General features: G+C 34.0%; 1 protein-coding gene across 1 annotated transcript; it reads right to left on the bottom strand.

Moving 5' to 3' along the window:
• Positions 1-404: 404 nt before the first annotated feature.
• On the bottom strand, positions 405-18053 carry LOC113491910 (sodium-independent sulfate anion transporter-like). Its single transcript, XM_026869127.1, has 8 exons — positions 17809-18053; positions 17452-17616; positions 16901-17062; positions 10506-10646; positions 8789-8934; positions 6084-6281; positions 1406-1547; positions 405-845 (listed from the first exon to the last, which is right to left on the bottom strand). Exons 1-8 carry the CDS (start codon positions 18038-18040, stop codon positions 793-795), a joined length of 1239 nt encoding a protein of 412 aa, XP_026724928.1. The 5' UTR covers positions 18041-18053; the 3' UTR covers positions 405-792.
• Positions 18054-19476: the final 1423 nt, after the last annotated feature.

Below are 19476 nucleotides of genomic sequence, written 5' to 3'. Positions count from 1 at the left end.
AAAACATAAAATACTGTTTACTTTAAAAACTATTTGAATAAATAGATTATTCAAAACTTAAATTAAACGAAGACATGTGTTTAGTTAAATGCCTTTTCTTGTATTCAATTGCTAAAACTACAACTTTAAACCTAATTCACATTTGTCTTCGGATACTGGCTAATTAACACTAGTAAATAAATAGCTTAATAACAAGTCACTGAGCAAGAGTGTTTAAAATATAATTAATTTACAAAACCATATACAATCATAATGAAGACAACATAGGTATTATTATATTTACGCGTAATATATTACTAAGTCCATGTTCCAAAACAAACATCTTAATTTTAATAATACGTGACGATGACGTAAATCATGATTGAAAACACATTCGAATATGTAATGTTTATACATTTTTAATAATCAAAAAAATATCAAGGCATAGTAGATAGTACATAATTGATAATTTGTGGCATAATACGTAGTACTCCTGAAGTTCCAAAAAAAACATTATATAAACGTTCAGGCCTGAATCAAATTTCACAAATACCTTAAGCATTTATATTACATATGTATAGCCTCGTAACAAAAGCTGTGTTTGTTGCGCATAACATCTCTTCAAAGCGGCATCTATTAGGTTTTTATATACCTTATACTTCCAATAGGTCTGATAATCATTGGGTAAGTCTTCAAACAGTGCGTGTATTGGAGAACTTAGGTATCAACAATAGTAACAACCTTCTCTTAAAAATAATATTTGCATCAACTAGTCCTAAGGCATACAATTACACACAAAACAGCACCGTTACCTTATACATCCGACTCTACTGGTGATTCGAGAGGCGGTGACTCGACGCTTGTGACTGAAACAATCAAGGCAAATTGAAAATGAACGTCCCCATACTTTACGAATGCAATCAAAATAATTTGTCTGTCAAACGAATTATTGTGATTGCATATTAAACCACCGATTGGCGTGATTCCAATAATGCTTAATAAACCATACCGTACTATCAATGTCACGTTCAACTGCAAAATAATGAGTTATGATTATTGGGTTAAAGAGTTTAATGTATGGCACGGCAGCATTGTGATTTACTATATTTCATGCAAATTTATTTTGTACTGATTCCATTTATCTGCTTTGTGGACATTGCGCTGACAAGTTTCTCAAGATTAAAATACATCAGACAGATTTTTTTTTTGCCATTGTAAACTGAAACTATTTAATTTTAAATTATTTTGTTAATGTTAGGGGATAGATACTATCTACACAATTGAATACGACTGTTCTTTGTAAAATTCCCGAGCTTATCACAAAAACATATAACCAGGGTGGGTATCGAACCCACGACGTCCGGTGCCGATGAATCCAGAGCCACTAAGTACTAGACCAACAGGCCATAAATTAAACACAACTCACTCATATATGATCCCAGGTCCTTCTTAGCACAGAATATGGCATCTTTGAGCATGAGTTCTAACTGTTGTTTGATTGTGTCATTCACATCGACCCATATCACACGACCGACCTGCGACCAATTTACTACGAACATTTGCATACTCTGTAACAAAGCATTATACCTACGTTTAAATATGTTTTTATTCAATAATAATTATTATATTTAAAACATCTTAAAACCCACAATTTTAAATTAAAATTTATCAAAATCGGTCGTTTTTATAGTTGTAAATTGCATTGCCATTAGGTTTGAAGCTACCCTGAAAATTTTAGCCCGCTAGCTTATCGGGAAGTGCCTCAAATTGAGTTGCAAAAATTCAACCGGAACGACAAACAAACAAAATATACAAACAAACAAATACACAAGAAAGTGAGTTTATAAAAACGTGGGAAAATTAATCATATTTAATAATGCAGTGCAAGGAGTACGTATGTTTACATTACAGACAAAGGCTCCTGGCAAAACTGACACAAAAGTGAAACGCATTGAGGATCTAACATCATCTCTTGAGATGCCGCCCATGCCTATGCCCTGGATAGTTTTTAAAGTACCAAGTACAAAGTGTATACTATCAAAAAAAGGATTAATTAATTAATCATATAGTTTTTAAATATTAAATCGGTAAAGTATGAATATATTTTAAATACAGACATACTCAAAACACTTCTGATCACTTAATTTACTGAGAAAACTCTCTTTGATCCAACTACATATTTAAACTTGCACGATGTTTTCCTTTCATTCGCAAATGTACTATCTCAAACATTTAATGCATTATGCGGTGTATTTTTTTATAATATAAATAGTTAATGTAATGCTCTGATTATGTTAACAGAATACCTAACGTTGTCTATCTTCATAATCCAAGTTAATGGTTTACTGAATAAAACCTCCATGTAATCAAACGTTGTGAAAACATTAACATATAAAACGCTATAATTGGTTTTCCCCAGGACCAGCTTATTGTGTTGAATATTCAATGCTTTTACCCTTTATGAATAGGAGTCTAAGTCTTGAAAAGATATAAAGAAAAATGTTTCTCATTTGAACTTTAAAGATTTTCATAATGGTTTTCGTTTTGTTATGATTAAAGAGCCCTTGAAACGTGTTTCATTTTAATATGAGTACATAATAGATAGGATTAAAATAACAATTTTAATTGAAAAACCTGCTATTTTAATTGAATCCTACCCAGATATAAATAACTGCCTGATGGGACAATTTAACGACATAGTCCTAGGTTATTGTGAGAGCTTAAGTAATTAACTTATTGATAATTAATTTTAAAATCTGCGCCTGCTGTCGGAACAACGAAATGATTTACAGGAAAAACAAAATTAAATCACGGATATTTTTTAAAGCGACTATAACCGTTGACCTATTGCAATATTGACTTGAGCCCGAAATTGAATCACATTGAGGACCACCGTAAACAAAACAGATTTAACGCCTAAAGGATAAACAATACTGTTCGAGTTGTTTACAATTAATATTAATTATATTTGTTGCAAGTTGCGCGCCTATTGCCGGTTTTAACTGGGGTTGCGGTTGCCACATCAACATTGCATGTGATTTGACGTTGCGGTTTGAGGTCGATGGAATATTAAATTGATGCTAATTTTATACACCCTTGTTTAGTTGACTAAGATTTATAATGTTGTTTCAGTTAACTACATTTATAGTAATATTTTCCTTATACAAAGTTACTGCAATTCTGGAAATGTTACAGAAAAATACGGACTCAGTAAAATTCAGAGTTGAGAAGAGTAATTTTGTTTACGCGTCCAAAAAGAACCTTAATTGTAGGTCTCCCTACATATTTCACGTTAATCGTGGGTGCGTTAACATACGTGAACCTCACATGCACAAATATACGAGCCCGAAACAAACATAGGACTTTCGAATAATTTAACAATGCGAAAATATAAACGTTTCGTAAGTGACGCAAAATTTGGTGATCGGTTAGACATTGCAAGCACATTTCCGGTAGGTTATATGTGTCTACATCATACAAATAAATAAGCGTAATATATTATATTATGGCTGTGTATTTTACATATGTCAATCAAAATTCACAATGATGGAATAATTGTTGGTAAATATATAATTAAAATTATGCTAACTGTATCTAAAGATATTACACACTTTACAAGTTATTACCTTCTATGGGCTCCTGTGTCCCTTCATTCAGATTCAGACTTTAATGAATGTATTTTGTAAAGGGCAATAAGTTACTCTTTGTTATAATTTTATCATTTACCAATCATTTTAATTAAAGTTGCGTTAATATTCATGCCACATAATTTTGCTTCAACTTTATACCTACATACCTTAATGGGTTTGCATTTTTATTAAAAAAATCCATCAAATGTTATTTCTCTATATATGTTTCAACTGAAATTCTAATAGCAGTAATACGTTAATCTTACCCAAACTAACTCAGTTATTTACAAAAAACAATAAATAACTAAATCGCAAGTCCTTAGTTCTGTTCGTAGAATCTAAAAGCCTTCGAGTTGTTGCTAATATGCTATAGTACCTTGTTCCTAGAATTCAGACTTAGATCGACTTACAAGACAGTCTATAAACAGACTTATTTGTCGTGTATTCCCACTTTTCTTCACTTTCACTAGCAAATCAGAAATGGTTTCCTTAGAAAACTGGAATATGAGAATATCAAAAATATGGAATATGAAAAATGTTAAGATTGGCACATAATATTATTTGCAAACCTTAAAACGATCAAATAGCCGAACCGAACTATGTTGACTAGGTGTAAAATGTCCAACAATCACCCCAAACTGAAAAGCTACCCAAGCGTCAACATCCTTAGAAAAGAAAAGAGATAGGTTTATTAAATAACAATGTTCGGACCAATTTCTACCGTGGCGGCTAGTGTCACAAGCTAGTTGCGTTTGACTAGGCCAATGGCAGGACAATTGACATAACCGGGGCGAGATCAGGCTCAGAACCCAAATTTGTTGTGCCTTTCGAAACATGGAAGGTCATATATTTATTTCTAAATTCATAACACGGTGAGGTACTTGAGGTCGAACTCAAGACCTTTGAATTGCAGTTCTGCTATCTTACCACTAGATTATCATCTACTTCTACATAATTTCAATGTATTGCTGGTTTTCACATAGAATTTCACAATAATAACTTTAACCGCAGATTTTACTAGCATAAAACTTATAATAAGAACATTTTAAAGTATGTTTAACCAAAAAGACTAAATAAGAATTGTTAAACTTACTAATTCTGGGCATAAATTTAATTATACCCAGAAGACGCGGAAGTGATATTAACATCTTCTCATACCATTTGTAAACTCCCTAAGTCCTCAATTAGATTGTGGATATTGAAGCACACTCTAACGATAAAATGAGTTTCTTAATTCAATCAACAGGCAATAACCGCAGGCCACACATTAATTAAGAATAAACAGGAATATTAACAATTGTCATAATTTGCTTTTCGACCCTTATTAGACGACGCGGAAGTAGATTGTTCTTGAATAAAAGAAATTTAATTTAAAGTAAACTCATTGTTAATGAAATTACATTGTTTTCTTATTTGTCTGTGGAATGTTGCTCGTGTACTCATTAGGGTGTGTCACAATATGACGCGGCTGTTTATACAGCATTCGCAAGAATCGCAGACTGCTGAAGTTGTGACGAGCAACATATACTGTCAAGACGAACGCTATTTTAGTCTGCCCGTGACCATGATACCTGCAAAGGTTTCGAAACGTCGGGAACTAAAATCTAAAATTAAACCGCGATAAAATCCGTAAAAGTAGTTTCATTTCAATAGGATAATTAAGCCAATAATTGGATTTCAAAAGAGAACCGTCTATATAAAATGATGGGATGACGTCTGAAAATGAGAAACAGAGTAGGAGAGAAGAAAATAACTAAATTATAAATAATCATAACACATATAAGGCATAAAATTGTAGTAACTACATCAAATGATTTGAAAGGTACAATATTTTGTTCAAAATACATTAGGCACTTTATTAGCGAAACATCAGCTAGCTATTTAGCAGTAATGAACAGCTAAATGACGCTAACACGCCTCGACCAAGTGACCCGTCACTAAACATTATGCGATCGTTACACCTAACATGTATTGTTAAACATACACTGAAAGGGTACTTTGGAATACATGCGGTTTTTAAACCGACTTCAAAAAGGTGTTGGGTACGTTCTATTGTAGGTATTTTTAAGGCTGTGTACCCAAAGTATAAAACAGTACCCTTTTAGTGGGGCACCACTGTTTGTTCGTTTGTCACCAGACTGTATCTCAAGAACTGTGATAGCTAGATAGGTGTAATGTTCACAGATAATAGATACTCCGCACCGTAAGTTGCCGTTATACAAGCTACCAACACGACAGCTAGAGAAATAGAAATAGAGAAAAGTAACAGCTTTTTTACACGTGGAGTGCATAAAAAATGTAGAGTATTGAGAAGTGTACACAAATTAAACATTATTTAGCACTGGATAGTCAACTGGTTGAGGTCATAACACTAAACCCACTGAGGGCGGCCCTCAGTGGGTTTAGCCACGCTTAGCTTTCACGTTTGTTCTACGTGTTAGTGCGAAAAAAAAAAATGAAAGAGAACAAACTTACCTGTAAAAACGTGTAATCAACTCTGTACAACACATCACAGTAAACCACGAGTATTTTATCCCTTGGTGTATATTCTTCGTCATCAGACAATGTATCTGTATGTATTAGATGTGACAGTTTGGTTGTCATGTTTTCGGCGCCGGCGAAGTGAATTCCGCCGATCGGGTGGATCGCGTAGTGACTGGGGAGAACCCCATTCTGTTAACGAAATATTTTATGGGTTTTATTATAACAACACAGCTAGGTACATACATATATATCTATATACAATATACCGATATATATACCTATATGTCAATCTATACTTCTATACTAATATATAAAGCTGAAGAGCTTGTTTGTTTGAACGCGCTAATCTCAGGAACTACTAGTCCAAATTGATTTTTTTTTTTGTGTTGAGTAGACCATCCATCGAGGAAGGCTTTAGGCTATTAACCATCACGCTGCGCCTAATAGGAGCGAAGATACAATGGAAAATGTGAAAAAAACAGGGCAGATATAAATCATAACGTATATGAAAGAAAGAAAGAAAGAAAGAAAATATATTTATTTGTGCTAAAAAAGTGACGCATACACACAAAAACAAATAAATTAAATTAGAAAATAAAAGGGGGAAAATATGCGTCATATTAACACAAAACGGCCGATGCTCAGCATAATGCTGAGACCCTACACAAGTCACAGCCCCAGCGCTGATTTGCAGCACCAGCCGATGCTGACGTATAACGGCTATAGCCGGCTAACGGTGACATCACTAATTAATAAAAATAAGAAAAAGCTGGAATATAATTATATACACACTAATTATAAAATTAAAATGTTTGTAGTGTAAAAAAAATAAATAAATAAACAGTGGTGACATTCTAAATCCAAAATATTTACTAAATTATCAATTTTTTTTTTTATCTGTACCACTTATCTGTCATAACATGAGTTGTCATGCCAAATTTAATTTATGGTCTGGTGATGCAATCAAATGAGTAAGATGGCGGCGCTTGTTATTATAAATTATTGAGTAATGTGGATTAGCGATTATTATACCATAAAAAAGCTTTGATAGTGTATGTGTTTATGTGGTGCGTTATTGGATGGATTTGTTTTAAGTGGATATATGTATAAGGCAGTGTGGGATCGATGTAGGACCGAACAAGTGCATATGTTGGTGACTGTAAATAAAGTGGTAAGTTTAAAGTTATAAATTAAATCCTAAGGCATAATACACAATCTGATATTCAATGAATTAAATATATAAACATAAAGCGCTTAAATTCAATTAAAACTACACCCTAACAAATTAAAATATTGGTACTGACAATAACAATAACAATTTCATAATAATATTCAATTAGTGCAAGGAAGTATTACGTACAAGGAAGTATTACATTTAATTTTATATTCAATTTAAAGAAGTAAATAAATAATAGTAAATAGCAGTTGCAGAACGATGTGGCAACAGAGGAAGAGTCATGATACAGACAGCAGCAGTTCCAATGCCCAGCAGAGAGGTTGAGAACAACCAGCGCCACGGGAGATCTCCAAACCATAAAGCATATATCTTCTACCCACGGGACGAAGTCGCGGGCAACAGCTAGTAATCAATATACACGGTGTTTTTTTAGTCGTCTTACAAAAGTAGCCCAGTTCATGTAACCGACATAAAATACCCCTAGGCGCGATTATTATTTTTTTATCTTCAACAAAGATAATAGGTTATAAAGAAAAATGAAACATAAGAAATCTGAAACATCCTGTTAAAAATGATAAAAACGCCCGCGCCCTCACCATTGTTACAAGGCTCGGACCGCGCTCGCAACAGTGCTGTTTCTAAAATACTACGAATTGCATCATAATATTAAATAAAAATTGCATTTTAAATTTATTCAAATCTCATAAACACCATTTTTTTTATCATGATCGTGTTCTAGTCATTGGATACATGAACTGGGCTTCTTTTGTAAGACGACTAAAAAATCACGGTGTATATGCAGGTTATTCATATAGAAAGTAATGTCAGGTAGCCGATAACAATTTCGCATTATTATTAACTTTCAAATTTAAAAAGTATTTGTCAAGAAATAAATTGTTCTGTTTAAGGCGCATACATTAAAAAATGTGCTAATTACTTTATTAAAAGTCAGAGTATAAGACATTAAAGTTAAACAAACCACATTAATATTCTTTTTATTCTTCTGCACAACAAACACATACATTAGCACATAATTTCCTTTTAAGTCTGTTGAATAAGTCATAAAGCGCGCCACCGGTAATACAAGAAGTAGGTGGCAGGAAACTTTCAGTATGCGTGCTTGAATCGCATTTGACAGAATTTTATTCCAAGTTTTGTCGAGTTGCACTTGTACATTTGTGCTTACATGTCTTGACACACCAAGTTACAAGTTCAAACGATTTATGTATTTATTTGTTTGAATTTGTGTCGAGGGAGTAAGTGTTCCTTTCGATTTCCCATTGTCAACCGATTTGGATATGTATAGTTTTCATAGATTTTAACCTTTACGCAAAAATTATATCATACAAACGATTCACACATTTTATTTTTATTTTCATTCTTGTTCATTTGACAACTACACACAAAATAATGACATGGTTTTACTACCCTTGTATTTTCCCAACAGAAAATAGTACATTTGACATAAAGGAGAGCCGTATTAGTCAAACTGTGAGTTGATATTAAACTATATACTTACATCAACATATTGAATGTCCAGCGGTGGGCGAGAGTGATAGTAGAGCAGCAAAAGGCCATCGACGCAAACTCCACAGATCAATCCAAACTCTACCCCCATAAAAAGGGCACTTAGAAACGTGCTCATTAGTGGAATGATGTCCAGTCCTAAGAATGAAAAATAACGTGTTTTCAAGTACATAAAAAAACATCAGACACTGAAACTAAACGTTTTACTTACAGCTCAATCAAGTAAATATTAAATAGACACAAACCAAAACGCCTACTGAATTACAATGATTATGATTGACGCCAAAAGTATAAAGTTCTGTAATAAGCGTACTCACATTATGCAAAAATAATTTTATCGTAGCACATAAGCCTATTCATTTGGGTTCTCGTTTTAATTAAAACAGTTTAAGCCTGTAGGCGTGACGACGAAGCATACCCCTATATTAAAAACTTGTGTGACGGGACCTTAATGAACTTAATTGTATCAGAAACGGTAAGATTCTTTAGTGAAATTCGTGTCTTGTTTACAAATTCCTATTGTGTAATCGCGAAAAACTGTAAAAAAACTATTTAAATAATTTAATCGCAAAAATATTGTTAATGTAAATTTCAGCAGTTCCTATTCATTGCAAGTATAATATATCTGGCCTGCTGTAGGTAACTATAGGGTGATTCACAAAAAAAAAATTGAAACTGTATCAGGCCATAGATTATATAATCCTAGCGTTAGGTGATTTTCCCAATTAAATTCACAACAAATGTCGCTTGTTAAAAGTTTCGTTTTTAAACTTAATTAATTTTCATGCCCTACAGCTCACAAAGTTATAGTTTTACGGTTACGTAGCTATACTTTTACTTTTCTTATTTTTCAGGTTTAAATGATATTATTTGACGTCATGACAGATATTCAGTAACGTCGTCCATCCACAGGTAAAATCCCTAAATAATATTGTGATGAGGGTCATGCTTCACCTTATCGTTTCGCTACAAATTCAACATTGAATACTGGCAATAGGACCTTTACCAATACGGATAGAATAAACAATTTATATTTACACAGTATATTCTATTCAAGGAATTTCGTGTCGCATGTTGTTCCCTCTCCAAAAGTACGAAGAGTCAGATAACAGAATGACTAACTTAGTAAGTCAAACTTTGTCGACTACCGCCGAGTGGAATAACATTATAATCTTGGTGAGATCACAAGAGGTCGTTTAAGTATTTAAGTGAATACGAAAATGGAATTTAATGGAATAACATAGTAGATAAATATTTGAATTTCATGCCATTCAGATTATTCAGAGTGTTCTTAGGCACTTACGGTGAAAACAGTTAATGCTGAAATACAATACAGTCGTATCCACTCTATATAATTGTGTTACTTTTGAGGTATTTAAGTACACTTGATGGTAAACGCTGTCTTTAGACTCTGCTTTAGAGTTACGCACTAAAGCAGTAATGGGGTATCTAACTAAAAATATATGTTGAGTTAATCTGACAGATTTAAATTTTAGTCTAATTCAAGTCAATTTGGACTTCATAGATAACCGAGTGGTTGGTGTCCCAAACCCACTGAACTAGACGTGTCGCGGGTTGGATCCCTGTGTAAGTCAAGCGTTTATGTGATCCACGAAAGCTTATTCTGCTGAACCAACTTTGATGTTTGTAAAAACACCCAAGGGTTAAGAAATATAACCGTGGGAGTAGTTTAAAAAAATAATATTTACTACTTATCTTCCACAATGTCTTTAGTATTTTGACATCCACCATTTGCAGCACTGCGCACACGATGACCGAAGACAACGCGGCCCTTGGTATGAAGTAGAAGTAGGGTGTTAGTAACAGTAGGGTTAACACCACCAATAAACCTGCAGGACAAATAAATAACCGGTCAGGAACGAGGCGTACTCGAGACGATTCCGTAAAAAATACGACGATAAAATCCATTTATTTTAACTTGATCTTTATTTTCAGTTATTTTGTCATAGTGGCAACACAAATTCATGATCTGTGAAGATTGAAGATTTTTATTAGCTCGTTATCACAGATCAGAAGATACAGCCTGTTGACTAACGGGCAAATGTACAGACCCACAATAAGGTGGATGGTACATCCCTCAAGAAACAATTAAGTAAGCGATGTTAAGTTAGATATCAACAATATTACGTCTCAATTAAGTGGGTATGCAAATGACAATAAAAGAAAACTAAAGGAGGAGTTATATGTATTTATAAAACGCCTAAAATATAAGCCGAAAATAACTTATCAGCAAAATACTAATTATAGACATAAAATTTCGTAAAAAAACCATGTCATGTACCGTTTACATAAATCCTTTGAGAGCAATGACATAATATTTAAGGCAGTCCCACGAGCCAAGAAGTCGACGTGAGTTATTACATCTTTTAACCATAAAGAGAACTTCTACAGGATATATCAGAGAGTAGGAGCACGTGCATTTCCTAGAATTTCGCAACATCAAGATTTATTTATTCATTTCAAGTTGCTTCAAGTACTGAGTTGCTTACATAGGAAGTATTTGAGTAAAGTGCTTGAACACTAATAATAGATTAATATCTCTTGAAAGGTGGACAATTGCGTTAGGTACGCATATTATTTATTTCTGTACATATATAACCAATTTTAAGTGACACACAATACGAAAGATGCGTACAAAGGTACTGCTTATTTCTTTCAGAAATGCCTTTCAGCCGATAAGCGATAAGACAAATAAATTACAAAAAAAGACAAATGTGTATAAGTATGTACTAAGAATGTATTTTTAGATGACATGCTTTATTTGTATTCATATAACGTCCGCAAAAACCTGAGCATCTGTCCCTCCTACCTTGATTGGGAAATCCTTTCAACGACGACAGCTACAAAGTTTCATCCAGACAATCTACAGGGCGGCCGTAATTTACGACACACCATCAACGCGGAACAAGAAGATTATTTCTAGACGACAAAAAGCTGATACAATTAAGATAAATAATTCAAGGGTAGTAAATACGGTCGTCCCTATTTCATCACACCTGTATAGTCCGCCCAATTAATACGAGATCTATACAGAGATTAAAGCGAACGTTAATTGCGCCGCCATTATTACAATTACAATCAAGAGATGTGACAGTGTACGAGAAATAATGTAACATTGTTAGTTCGGTGTCTACTCTACATGCAAATGATTCTAATAATAGATTCTATTATCATAATCAGATAGTTTTACGAGCTGTAGTTGCGTTTATTGATATTAAAAGAGATAGACATAAATATTTATCGAAGAAATAATACTTGGATACACCAATTTTTTGCATCCAATAACCAATTTTTTTTCTGACTTACCCGAAAAAGTAGTGTATTATGCTTACCTGAGGCACTAAAAGTTGCGAAAACGTTTACTAGATAAACGCAAAAGAAATGTATTTATGTAAAATGTTCTTCAAAATTTTATGTTAGGTCATAATTGCCTAAAACTTAATCTATCTTTATTTTATAATTTACAATTTTACAGTACAATCATTTGCTATATACTTATTTCTTCAAAATTATCTCAAAATATGCAAGAATACTTCTCGCATAAATCTCAAACACTATCCACCTGACTAAAGAAGAGCCAAAAAATAAAATCATAAGTATTGGCATAAATCGCCCAAAAGGTGAGTGCATTCAACACAATGGAGCCACAAATCCACCTGACAGACATATAAAGGGGGCTCCTGATATTACAGACGTATATTTGAAATTGTAAAACCACGGAAACTTGGCTGTGACAGTAAACTACGATGCAAACTTTTAGATTTATGAAGTACCCACTACATAACTCCTCTACGATGTTGTCGCACATGGTAAAAATGATTTATGTAGCTGGATTTACATTTGTCTTACTTCAAACACCCCTTTTCGGCTGATACTAATCCTTAAATTAAAAGATTTAGTACGTCTTAAACATAAGAATGTCGGCAAATCACTTCTGTGGTACATTTACAAATCGACTAGCTTCTAAGGATTTTCAAATCTTTAAGCTAAGTTAACTAAATGAAACGTAGTAAATTAAATTAAGTTTCTTTTTAATTGGAAACAATTTTTTCGCACATTATTATAATTTACTAAATCCATTTTTTGTTCATAGCTTCAATTATGGTTTCGTAAGCTTTTAAATTAAACAGAATAATATATACTGTATCTTCCTTTTTCTACAAAGACCTTACTGAAAATATTTTAAGTTTTTCCAAAAATGCCGATGCGTTTCCTTACTGTATTTTAAGTGTCAATATTCATCTTTAAAAACCTCAACGCACGTTGAACTAAAACAAACTGTTTCCCAAAGTTGGATTACTCTGATTTTCCAAGTAATCCAAACCGCAATGTTAATGTCGGACTAACAAAACTCTATTGAGATTCAATTGGGGCGAGTAAATATTCATTGGGAAGACCCTGAATAATGTAAAGTCGAAACAGACCAAGTTTGCAGGATGACATAATGCGACACACGACGTTTGACCTCGGAGGCGGAGCCAGATGTTCGATATTCGAAATCGTAGAATATCGATTTCGAATCAATATAATGAAAAATACAAACACAAATTCTTTACGCAAAAGAGTTTTGGTACAAATTAATGAAATAAATGACGCTCTTGAATGTATTATTTTTGTTAATCTTTCATCCAAATGAAATACTCTTATGTTTTATATTCAAAAGTATTATTATTGGTAATTTTAATATCTTAAAAATATTAAACTTCTCCAATTATTTTTTGACGTCCTTTTTAAAACAGTTTTTAGAAAAATCTGCGTTTTGTCAGTATACCAAAATACATACACGTAAACACTAATAGCTGACCTAAGGCTTTTCGTGGAATTGCAAAACCGTTTCAAAAAATTGTTTTAGTTGTCCTAACTGGTGACTAAAACAATATACCACGTGCAACAAAGGCTCAGTTTAAACAAAATTGTTCTACAAAAAAGTACAATAAAGTGTTTTAGTTAATTTAATAAATAATGTTATTTTTACGCTATTAGTATGCGTCCATAAGAACCTATTTAAAATTGACCATTCCAAAATTAAATTTACTATAGGAATACATATAGGTTGGTTTAAAAGGGTCGACATTTACCGCTTCCTGTATTTTCATTGGCCGAACTCCTTATTTGCATATCTAGTGAAGACCGAAAACATATTTTATGTTTGTTAAGTATTTAATGCAAATGAATCCGTTCTACTAATAAAGATAATAACGTCGAAACGTTGGCATTCCAGTTAAATTAAACCGAGATTTTCTAAATTATTTTGTTACTAAGTAAATAACTGAAGCTAGGTATTTTATGTTTTATTTAAAATTTAGGTTTTGAAATTTCTATTGACACTCGATTGAAAAAACTGATGCTAGTTTTGTGGCTTTAGGTATAATACGAGATTTAAGTAAGTTGTCAGGTTTTATATCTGTACTAATTACCCAATGACAACAATGACCAACTAATAAGCTCAATAAATATCAATTACAAAATGGTTCCTATAGACGTCAACAAAGTAAATATTGTATCACTCAGTATGTGACACCAAAAAAACTATTTTAGCAAAACGGTCCAAATACTTCAACTTGTGTACTAAAATACTGCTTTAAAATTTGACTCATGATATAACGTTCTATCACGTCGACGCGCAAAAGTTTTAAACGTTGAGTTGAACGTTGCTTTAAGCTGGTTCACGGCGACTAAATATAAAACGAAAGGACTTTCCGCGTTAGTTGCAGTGTAACATTGATGTTTGTTTGGTTGAAATATTTTTAAACCGAAATACATATGTACTCGTATATCTTGAAATCCTTAATAATTTATTTTGATATTTATTTCTTAAAATTTACGGGATCACTTTATAGGAAGACAATCGCTCCTTTTTGAAAGCTTACTCGGGGAGACAGTTCCAAGATGTAGAGGCCTCGAGAGAAATTCTATTTATATGCAATCTAATAATTCAGAACTAGGTGATAGACTCCTTGGCTGAAATATCCCTCGTCCCCCTATAATACCGCTAATTTGTTGCTATATTTTAGGCTTCTATAACCAAAGGATAAAAAGCGACCCTATAATTAAGGCTCCGCTGTCCGTCCGTCTGTCAACAGGCAGAATTTCATGAACCGTGATGGAATGAAAGTTGTAATTTTCACAGATGATTCCTTTCTATTGCCGCTATAATGACATATTGGTATTAGTACCGTCATATTACGCAAATACGACTTTATTCTTTTTGCATTGCACGGAACTTTCAGTCGCAACAGGTTTTCACAAACAATGGATTGTGTGTTTAGAAAACCCTGAAGTAATAAATGAATATTATTAATCGAAATTCAAAGAAACGAATGTCCTTCAAGTACTATGAAATAAAAGTCAGACGGTGTCGCATGACTTATGTAATAGATAGACGGTTAATACAACGTGAAGGGCGGCTCAATATCAGCGCTGTTAAGGTGTTACATTGACCTTTAAAAACGTGCATATAGGCTATTGGGGGTTAAATACCCTATAGGTTCTTCCTTTTTTAGTGAGAAAATGAACTCACGTCATAAAAATATATGCAGTGGGTACCTACGTACACGCTTCATGACTAGTATTATAATTTTGCATACAAATTGTTTCTACAAATCCGAAATTGAAACAATGATGCAAAAAATAAAAGCTAAAAATGAAATCCAGAGTGATGTAAAATGGTAAAGATATACCGACTGCTATCGTTGTAAGAAACGACGACGGAAGGAGCTGAAAAATTGCTTATAAAAGTGCTCTGTTACGTTCCGTGATTATTATCATTTGAGCTGCTTTAAAAAGTTATCTTAGTTCAAATAGCGCAACAAAGTCAATCGTATGACGTGCCCAAAGATTGTAGCTTTATATGGAAAGATTTTTAGATATCAGTTCAGTCAGTTCAGAGTATTTCGTTACCTAATATAGCAAGTGTATATAGAATGTATATTACAAATAAACACCGTACATTCTAAATCCTATAAAACATAAAAACCTATCGATCTTTTATTATCGTGCCCCAGCATTTAGATACGACATGTTAAAGTACATATTAGTCGAATACACGAAGTTTTATCCTTATAGCACAGGTTTCACAAACATACTCGTACAAGTCACACATACAAAACCACCCAGCCTTGGGACATGCGTTCTTGGAACACACATATGGTCGTATTTACGATACGTCCTGGGCAGTGGCTTTGGCGAGATGACCTAACTACTTGACCATGCAGTTCTAAAGATAATTTGTAAAACAATAGAATTTACGGCCAAAGCAATCCTCAAAACAAATCTTTACAATCCTGCAAACAAAGCTTCGATGACAAAACACCAACAAAGACAATAGCAACAACTTCTCCTAAGCAAACCTTTTTGAGCAGTTGACGGAATTCCGAGAAAATTTCGTCAACCACTTCATTCTAAAACCGAAGCGCAAATGAAATATAGAGTCCATCTATAAGATGTTTTCAGGAAATTAAAGTTTACTGCTGCACTTAAGGCTGTCTCGAGAGGCCACCAAACACGGAAAAGCTCCATCGGAGTGACAAGTGGTCCTGCCTACAATCGTCAAAACATTATGTTAACAGATGGCAAATTGTCACGGAGAAATGCAATGTCCACGGGTAAAGCGAAAAATAGACTTGAGCTGTTGTTTATTTGTTATAGGAAACTCGAATATTCTGGGAATATCCACAATAATGTTCCAAACAAATTATACTTTTTTTCTATTCTAATACCTAATCAACTGAACCGAGTTTCTTCATGTTACCAATGGAAAGCCTCATTATTTATTTATAAGTGTCAGGTAGGTCATACTAGTCGCGACTTCTTCCACGTGGAAAAGTGAATCCGGGCAGATTTTTTTGATATAATATCTGTTGATCAGTTTGTTTAGCCGCAACTTTTCGGCGTGATTATCTAAATATGTAATTTTATATAGTTTAATGATATTAAAGCGCTTAGCTCTTTTTACTAGGTACTACTTACTTATAAGTGAGTTAAATGTCTGTCTGATAAAGGCCACTCTTCTTCTTGAAAAATTTCAGAATTCAGCTGACGTCGCTACATATCCCTGTGAAATGAATGAGTGTGAAATGAATACCTGTATAGATTCCCGATCCAGGTGTTTTGACTCCTGAAGCGTTGCTCACAGCACTTCTTGAAAAAGATCCATTTACCAACATAGACTGGAAGTATGAGCTGACAATGTTGCACACACCCAATGCAATGATTTCTTGTGTAGCATCCACTTTTTGCCCTTGAGCTGGAATTATATCGAAAAACTTCGTTAAACTTCATATTAAGGCAGTTTCAAGTGCTGATATCACTGTTTATCATCATAATTAAATGTGTAACTTTAAATTCGTTTAATTAAAACTTTAAGATTATCAATACGCTTATAATCCAATTATTTAGGCAGCTCTATATAGATACACGTAACGAAGGTTTTACTATCTTAAACTAATCAAAACAGTTAAAGTAATAAAACTATCAAAACCTATGAGCCTCAAACTGTGGTGAATTGATGTTGAGAGCGCATTAAACTTCAAAACAATTCTTGAGAGCATGTCTCAAGCAGGCTATTTGTTTTTTTTTTGCAAAAATGGATGAGTGATGAAACTTGCTAGCATAAATAGCAGATAGGTTACTTACAAAAAGCCTTAGCAATGGCGATGTTCGCCAGAATGCCAACAGCAGGTACAATACCAAGACCGGGCCCGATGTGTTTCAACATTTTAGTAGTTGTGAAGGTTGTGTTGCCAACGGTTGTGTGGAATGGCGGATGACGTACCTCAGGCAGGCCGGGTGTTATTATACCTATAATGACAAGACGTTACTTGACTTTGTCAAATATGGGTTAGAATACACACTCCTAGTTTTATTTGGCGTAGATAAGAACGGCGGGCCCTCCGGTGCATAGCTCAATTAATACCTCAAATCATATTCTCTCGTAATGTTTTACTTTTGCTAGCACGAACAGTGAAAATCTGCGGTTCCAAAATAACGTACCAGTTAGAATTAACGGGTTATGATCATCTTTATGCACTATAAACGCTGTGACAGTAGCCACAGTCACTACTGTTGCATTTCTGGACACACCGATAAACCACAGCATTCCATTTACCGTCTCAGCTCTTTTCAGGCCCCTTTCATCGCGTCCCAGCCTGTTAAATTTAATCTCTTTACAAGCCTGAAATATAAAACATACATTTAAACCAATATAAATTTTGTACCATTTCATACTTTTTGCAGTAATTATTTATAAGCCAGCTAATATGAATATACAGTTTGAGGCAGAGAGCCTGAAGATCCATCATACAGGTCTTGAACCTAGTGCGGACTCCAGCTGTCATAAAGGTTTTTTTATTATAGGCTGTACATTTATTATTGTAATTTGTATCTAAACCTTTTTGAGAGGAATAAATGACATTTGTATTTGTATAGTGTTGTCCAATTCCTGTAAGGAAATGACAGAGTTTATGAATTCGTGCAATCCTTGGCCCTTAATCTATAATATGTATGGATTCCTGGAGTGGAGACAACGAATCGGCAAAAGCTGTATATGATGCGCCGACTGGATGTGGAAGGCGGAGGACCAGTTGTTGTGGCGTAATTTAGGGGAGGCTTATATTAAATTCGACTACGATTGCATTGCACCCGCGATCACTACACTTATTAATTTCTTGAATACAATAAATAAATTTAATGTGATGTTGTCTACTAGGCTAGTTATTCGTATTCGTGGTTCACGAAGCAATGTTTGCTTTGTATTCCGGTTTCAATGGCATTTAAATTTTGTGCGCTAAGCTATTCCTTCGGTAAACAAGTGAATCTGTGATTCCCTACAACAAGCACTGATTCCATCAAATGTGATCAAAAATGGTTCAAATTAATGTGGTTAATACGTACTTTCAATATAACTAGCGTAATGCAGCACCCTACACTAAGCAGGCTATCGTACATTCGTATTTTGTGCACGTGTTCGAAGAAGCTGCTCCAAGTTCTGACGAAAGTACCAGCCGAATACTTGAGCCCGAGCAAGCCTTTGACTTGTGAAGATGCTATGGTAAAGGCTGCAGCTGATGTGAAACCAGATACCACTGGCGCTGATATAAAGTCAACCAGTGAACCTAGAACAAACACAATTTGTCAATACATAAGTCGATATTCAAAAAATGACTTTACGTAAATGTAATAAGAAATTACATACCGATTCGTAAAATACCAGCTATTAGTTGGAAGCAACCGGAAAAAAAAGCTAGAAATATTCCAAAATCGGCGTTGGTCCCATGAGTGTAGGTAAATGTGAGGAGTGACAACAGCGCCGAGGGCCCCATGCTTATCTGCGGGCATGTTCCCATGAAAGCGTATATAAAAGGTGCCATAAATGAGGCGTACAGCCCATACTGAAAAAGAAACTTTGGTGTAATTCTCCATTTCTCCACCGATTATTTTATCACCCGTGTGAATGTTAAAATATTTTAATTTGTGTACATTTATGTTCACTGCACCTGAGGTTTAAGTCCGGCAAGCGCTGCATATGCCATAGACTGTGGTATCAATGTGAGCGCGATAGTTATACCGGCTATCAAATCTCCAATCGCACTTTGGGCATGGTAACGTTTCGACCATCTTAAGATTGGAAACAAGCCTATAATGAATTTCTTCAGCATTGCA

The sequence above is a fragment of the Trichoplusia ni genome, chromosome 3 (assembly GCF_003590095.1).
Source record: "Trichoplusia ni isolate ovarian cell line Hi5 chromosome 3, tn1, whole genome shotgun sequence".
In the NCBI taxonomy this organism is placed as follows: domain Eukaryota; kingdom Metazoa; phylum Arthropoda; class Insecta; order Lepidoptera; family Noctuidae; genus Trichoplusia; species Trichoplusia ni.
Note: the sequence above shows the minus strand (reverse complement) of the source record. Positions and strands in the feature narration are given on the sequence as shown.

What these genes read in the sequence shown, in the direction of transcription:
- LOC113491910 (XM_026869127.1), bottom strand. Translation starts at nt 18,040, where the DNA reads ATGAAATGGTACAAAATTTATATTGGTTTAAATGTATGTTTTATATTT. An exon ending in TAACCCGTTAATTCTAACTG is followed by an intron (nt 17,617 to 17,808) that starts GTACGTTATTTT and finishes TTGTCATTATAG; the next exon opens with GTATAATAACACCCGGCCTG. An exon ending in CGCCATTGCTAAGGCTTTTT is followed by an intron (nt 17,063 to 17,451) that starts GTAAGTAACCTA and finishes ATATAATTCCAG; the next exon opens with CTCAAGGGCAAAAAGTGGAT.